At 56.2% G+C, this 6,616-nt stretch overlaps 1 protein-coding gene across 1 annotated transcript in view; it reads left to right on the forward strand.

The window, feature by feature from the left end:
• Positions 1 to 6,616, forward strand: part of CBX7 (chromobox homolog 7) — a 22,378-nt gene continuing 15,762 nt past the window's right edge. The window contains exons 1-2 of the mRNA XM_011964202.1: positions 1 to 74; positions 2,583 to 2,626. Of these exons, the coding sequence (XP_011819592.1) occupies positions 6 to 74; positions 2,583 to 2,626 (113 nt within the window). The 5' untranslated portion in view covers positions 1 to 5. The remainder of the gene's footprint in view (positions 75 to 2,582; positions 2,627 to 6,616) is intronic.

The following is a 6,616-nucleotide window of genomic DNA, read 5'->3' on the forward strand; positions in this document are numbered from 1 at the left end:
CCCGCATGGAGCTGTCAGCCATCGGCGAGCAGGTGTTCGCCGTGGAGAGCATCCGGAAGAAGCGCGTGCGGAAGGTGAGGCTGCCCGGGGGCGGCTCCTAGGACCCCGGTGGGGTCCCTCCCGTTCCCAGCACCGCTCCCTCCACGCTGGGGCTGAAGGGGAAAGCGGGGCGCGGGGGCCCCGGCAGCCCTGCGCTGCTGGGCCCGTCTCCCCAGCCCGTGCCTCAGTTTCCCTGCCATCGTGTAGGGCGAGTAGAATAAAAGTTGTCGCTCCGGGATGCTAGTGGCGACCGAGCCTGCCTGAGCTGGAGATTAGGATCGGACGTAGGGATCCTGAGCTCCATCCCGCCTCGTTCCCCTTTTTTTAATAAATATGGGGAGACTGAGGTCCAAGTTGAAAGGACTTGCCTAGCGCGTTAGCGTCAGAGCTGGATCTTGAACTCGGGACTCTGGACGCTTGGCACCAAGTCCTTTCAAGTTGTAAGTGGAGCTTTGGAAAAGTCTCCAGCCTGTGAAGTTTTCCTGCTGGACTTTGGCCTTTTCCGATCCCGCCCCCTCTACCCCTACCCGAGCACATCCCTCTTTCCCGCCTCCACCCCCACCTCAACTCCTAGCCTAGTCCAGGGCTCTGAAGCCCGCCCCCTGCGCTAGGGCATCCCCTAGTGTCCTACCCCATCTGCCTTCTCCTTCAAAACATACACCCTGCAATTTAAGGAGGTGTCTGTTCTGCTGGTTTCAGAACCCCACACTTTGGGGCTGGACTTTGTCCCGGCCTGGTGTCTACACCTCCCGTGCATTTGTTTCCCCGCCTAAGGCTGGGGAAATCCTTGGGGACAAGTTCCTCTCTTGGTATTCACTACTGTCCTTCCTTTGTCTCCTCCTCCCTGCAGCCCTTTGGGAGGCTCCAGGCCGACTGGGCGGGGCTTTAGGGAGGTCACCTCCTCCCATTTAACAGAGACAAAAACTGAGGCCCAGGCAGAGGAAGTGACCTGCTCAAGGTCACCCAGTGAGTTAGAGAGAGAGGTAGAGCAGGAGCTCACCTGGGCTGATTGCCAGCCCATCTTCTTTCTCCATAGAGAAAACGCAGTCCTGTCGTCTTGGGCCAAGGGTGAAGGTCAAGGTGGTCAGGAGCATCTTTTCTTCCTCCAGCTCTGCTTGGGGTTTTACTCTTCTGATTGAGACAGCTGTTCCTCCTCCTTCTCCTTTTTCCTAGGGTTTCCTCCACTTAAAAGATAATTAATTTATTCCACAAAGCTCAGTGCTTTTCGTGCTGTGTAGCCTGAAGCAGGCATAGCACTAACCCCCTGTACAATGGAGCTCGCAGAGTAGCGCAAGAGCGCGAGACCATCATTCCTTCAGCCAGTCACGCAAAATATGTATTGATAGTCTATCAGGTACCAGGCACCAGTCTAAGCCCCAGGGATCCATCCCTTCCCTCAGGGAGCTGGCATTCTGCAGAGGTGGCACACAGTGAGTGAGGAGATACAGACAGATGCCCTCAGATGGAGCTGTTTGCTCTCCAGAAATAGAACTGCAAGGTGCCAGTGGAGACAGCATGGGAGAGGGTCATCAGGGAAAGCCTCTATGAGGAGTTATCATATTTTGGTTGTAAAGTTCTGGAGTGGAGGGGCTTCACTCACTGAATGGGGTTGGACTGTAAACTTTTTTGTTTTTGGCACCAAGACCTCACTCTGTCACCCAGGCTGCAGTGTGGCATGAACATGGCTCACTGCAGCCTCAACCTCCCGGGCTCAAACGATCCTCCTGCCTCAGCCTCCCGTGTAGCTGGGACCACAGACAACTGCCACCATGCCCGACTAATTTCCTTTCTTCCGAGACGGGGGTCTCACCGTGTTGCCCAGGCTGGTCTCAAACTCCTTCCTGGGCTCAAGCAATCTTCCAGCCTCAGCCTTCCAAAGTGTTGGGATGACAGGCATGAGCCACCGTAACTGTAAACTTTTAAAGCCTGTGAGGAAGGGAGGGGCCTGGCTCTAACAACCGCAGGGCTGACCACCCCTTCTGAAGGTGGAGACTTTGCCAGTCTTCCATGGGGTCCTGCCAGGGTCTTTTGAGTTGAGAGTCCTCAAGTCACTGGCCCATTACCTCTGAGCCAGCGGCAGCCTCTCAGAGACTGAGAGGAGACTCGGCAGATGGGGGAGGAGTATGAGGACTACCCCAGAGAGGAATGTTCTTGAATTTAGAGACTTCCAATCTAAAAAAGAAAGTAAGCATTCCGACCTGTGCACTGGGGCTCTAGACACTGTGGGTCTTTGGCCACGCATGCACACCTCCATGCAGTCTCAGCTCCCCATGTGCGACATGAAACCTGGGCTTGGGCCTCAGGAGCCTCAGAGGTGTTTGGAGCCAGAGGCGCTCCTGTGCTGTCCTAGGGAGGGCAGTATGGGGTGATCATGTAGCAGCCACGGTTATATGGGTTGGCGAGGATCTGGTGGACAGTCCCTGGATTGTGTTTGTGTCTGCAGAGGGGATTTGGAGCTGGGATCCTTTGGGCCTTAACTGTCCTTCCGAGTGACTGTAGGGGCAACCATGAGACTCACTGTGTCTGCTTCTCTCTCTTCTCAGGGTAAAGTCGAGTATCTGGTGAAGTGGAAAGGATGGCCCCCAAAGTAAGCTCCTTCATGTGTGTGTGTCTGTCTGTCTCTCTGCCCGCCGACCGGTGCATTCCTCCACCTGCCTTTTGCCCCCTCCCCTGCCTAGCTTTTAGCTCCAGCTACTCTTGTAACTGGACAGCTGACCTTGATTTAATCATCATTTTCTCTGGGCCTCAGTTTCCCCTTGGACCACAGGAGGGTCAAGGTGTGTCTCCAGCTTCTCTTCTCACCCTACCCTCCTAAGTGTTGAGCTCCTCTGCTGGTTGGAGCTTCTCCTCTCCCTCCTCCCCTCCCTCTGGCTTTTCTTGGCAACTGGGAGGTGAAGGCCCAGCATCTGAGCTACTGGAGATGGCTGCTGGACAGGAGGAGGGGCCCCCAGCCGCTTGAAGCACAGTGCTGCATGAGTCCTCAGTGTTGTGTGGCCAGGGGCAGAGCCTGAATCCCCTTCGTCTCTGGACAGCACTTTCCAGTCTACAGAGCAGGTTCCCATACAGATGTGGAAGGTAGGTGTGATCAGGCTCTCTCAAGGTGATGAAACAGGCTCAGAGAGGGTAAGCAGCTTGCCTTAGGTCACACAGCAAGTGGAGGCAGAGTTGGGACTTGAACTAGGCCTTCTCCTTTTCAGGAGCCTCCTCTGTGCCTTCCCAGCCTCCCATCTCAGAGTTGGGAGGCAGGGAGCTGTGTCTAAGACCTCCCAGCTGCTCCACCTCTCCTGCTGAGGCCGGGTCAGGAACCCACCAATGCCCTCCAGCAGGGAGTTGTTGGGAGGGGGAGGGAATGAGCTAGTCGTGGAGCCTCCCCATTGGTCTATGGGTGCCCCACCCCCTGCTCCGCCTGGCAGAGACTGACTCCTGGAAACCCCCTCTGCCCAGAGCTGCTGCTTTCGGGCAGGGACTTTCTGCTGTACTGGGGGGGGCTGACCTGGTATTGGGTCCTGTGGGCATTCTGGGGTGATGGTGGGGAGAGACAGCAGAGAGGAAGACAGCCCACAGCCCACAGTGCCTCAGCTTCCCTCTCTGCAAAATGGGTTCAGAAACCCAGGCCATGCACTCGTCTCACAGGCTTGGTGGCCCCGTGGGATGAAAGGCCTGGGCACATGTTGTGGGCGACCTGTGGCTATCCTGATGAAGGGGGTTGGGAACTGGCAGGCAGAGAATACACTCCACCACTCACTCCAACCCCACTCCTGTTCTCTCTTCCCAGATATTCTGAGGGCTGAAAGAGAATCCCTACCCCCCCGCCCCCGCACCAGGCTGCTAGAAGGTGGGCTTCCGGCCTGAGTGAAGGGGGCAGTAAAGGGAGTGACAATGCCCAGAGTGGGCAGCAGGAGCACCGCCTCCCTAGGCACGCACACCCCTGCCTCTCTCGCTTCGCACTGGGAAGCTGTGGCCACCAGCTGTTAGCCTTCAGGGCACTATTGGCTATTTTTCCTCCTCTGGAGACTCCACTCTTTGGAAGATTCTCTTCTGTAAACAGAGGCCGTTATGAATGAAAAGTTCCTTCCCCCACTTTGATCCTGAATGTGAATCCATCTGCCCACTGCAGCTCGTCAGGAGGGAAGGAACGAGGCTCCCAGAGCAGAGGCCCTCAATGCTTCTGTGGTGCTGTGCCCCTGGCCCGGGCACCCATTTGTTTCGTAACATGCCGAGGCCCCCAGATGGGCCCTCATGGCTGCCTCTTCTCACGCCCTCCACTTTGGTCCTGGGTTCTAGGCCTAGCTGCCCACCTGACAGCCATGAGCCCTGGGGCAGGGGCCCACCATGGCTGGGTCTCTGCTTCCTTATCTTTGAGTTGAGATAGTGAAGCCTCCTTTGCAGGCTGCTGTGAGGGTGAGAGGGTGGATGTAAGTTAGTGAATGTGTGTTCAGCCCAGTCCAAGTGCTTTAGTAAACACTTGGTTTTAAGACTAAATTAGACAGACAGCCTAGCTCTTCTTTCTGTTTTCCCCAGTCAGGAAAGGGACCTAGGGGATTCCATTCTTCTCAGGAGCTCAAAGTATCCTTAGAAATCTTTTAGGCCAGTCCCGTCATTTTTCAGATGGGGAAACTGAGGCCCAGAGAGGGTTGGTCCTTACAAAAATATAACTGCCAACCCCATGCACTGTGGCGCCCACTTCATGCCATCCACAGTGTCACCACGGTCTGGGTGTGAGGCAGGTATGGCTGTTAACCATCCCCACCTCACTTGGGGGAAACAGGTTGACTCTGGGGAGAAGGAGGGGACCCAGCTCTGTCTTCCCCTCCTCAGGGGGCCTTGCTTGGAGAAAAAGCTGAGAAAGAGGGTGGGGGGTGGGGAGTTAGGCAGGCTGTGTCCCCCAGGCCTGGGAGCCTTGGCAGGGCAGTGCCAGCCTGGGTGGGGGTAGTCATTCTCCTGCTCAGCTTCTGCCCTCTAGGTGGGGAGACTTACATTCTCAGTAACAGGAACCATGATTTAAGTGGACACTCTGGGAAGGGCATGGTGGCTCATGCCTATAATCCCAGCACTTTGGGAGATTGAGGTGGGCAGACCACTTGAGATCAGGAGTTCGAGACCAGCCTGGCCAACATGGCAAAAACCCCGTCTCTACCAAAGCATAATAAATTAGCCAGGCATGATGGTTTGCGCCTGTAATCCCAACTACTTGGGAGGCTCAGGAGAATCACTTGAACCTGGGAGGTGGAGTTTGCAGCGGGCCGAGATCGTGCCACTGCACTCCAGCCAGGGCAACACAGTGAGACTCCGTCCCTCCACCCCCCCACCAAAAAAAGTGGATGCTCTGTTCCAGGCCCATGCTAAGCCACTACATGCCTTGCCTGATTTATCTCCCCAGCAAACAAGTGTGGTAGATGGGGCTCTCTTGCTTCTGGAAAGCACAGCAAATGGCACAGGGAGGGGCTCGGGGCCCGGGGCAGGGAATGTGACATTGTTAGGTACAGATACCAGCTGTGCCCGAGGCCTCCAGATAACATTTCAGCCTGTCCGGGGCCCTGCTGTTCCCCCTTCCAGAATGCCTTCCTCTCTTCCCCACTTGTGAATGGTTCTGCATCGTGTTGGAAGGAGTGGCTCTATGGAGTTTTAGGAATGATATCAGTGGTCACAGCCATGGCCAGGCTGTCAATTAATAAGCCCCTATTATGAATCAGGCATTGACTCGTTGAACTACTTATAGCAACCCATTTTACAGATGGAGAGACAGAAGCCTACCGCAAAGAGGCCTTGCCGAGGGTCATAGAGCTGGGAAGATGTGAACTACAGGCTGCCTGATAACACAGGCAGCTTCACTAGAGGTGACTAGGACTCTTGCCTGCTGGCCTTTTGGCCAGTTCAGTGGGAAGTGCTGAGGCTTTGCGCCTCTGAACTCTAGTTGTGGAGATTTACAGCTGCGTGACCCAGGGCAAAGCCCTCAACCTCTCTGTGCCTAACCTCACAGGGCCCTGCTGAAGATTGCCTGAGACAAGATAAGATTCATTAACACCCTGCCAGGGGCAGAGTGGGAACTAATGTCTCCATCCAGGCTGGGGAGACTGGAGTTAGGAGCCGCAGACTTTTACGCTCCCTGGGCTTTTCATTGATTTAACCAGGCTTATTTGCCTTCACTGTGTACCACACTGATCGAAATGCTTTCCGTGACTTAACACATCTAATCTCACAACAGCCCTATATGACTGGGGTTACTGGTGGGCCCACTTTTAAGATGAGGCCCCAGAGCGGTGGCGTCTCCTGAACGAGGCCGCACCCCGCAGTCTGGACCAGAGCCCATGCTATTTCTCCTGTGGAGCAGCTTTAAATCGGAGTGGGGACTGGGACTTGGGACTTGGGGGTTGGCCTGGCTCTGCGGGGTTCCGGGTGGTTCCACCTGCCCCAAGGCTGCCTGCGTCACAGCTCAGCAGCGCCCCCAAACCCCGCTTCCCCCTGCCCCCTGGGAAAGGTCGGTGGAGGGCGGGGGTCCTGCATCCGCTGCGCCCCTTCCCACTCGGTGCCCTCACCGCAGCAGGGCGACCCCTGCGCGGCGGAGCTCAGGCTGGGC

This window comes from Colobus angolensis, unplaced genomic scaffold (assembly GCF_000951035.1).
Source record: "Colobus angolensis palliatus isolate OR3802 unplaced genomic scaffold, Cang.pa_1.0 Scaffold65, whole genome shotgun sequence".
Taxonomy (NCBI): Eukaryota; Metazoa; Chordata; class Mammalia; order Primates; family Cercopithecidae; genus Colobus; species Colobus angolensis.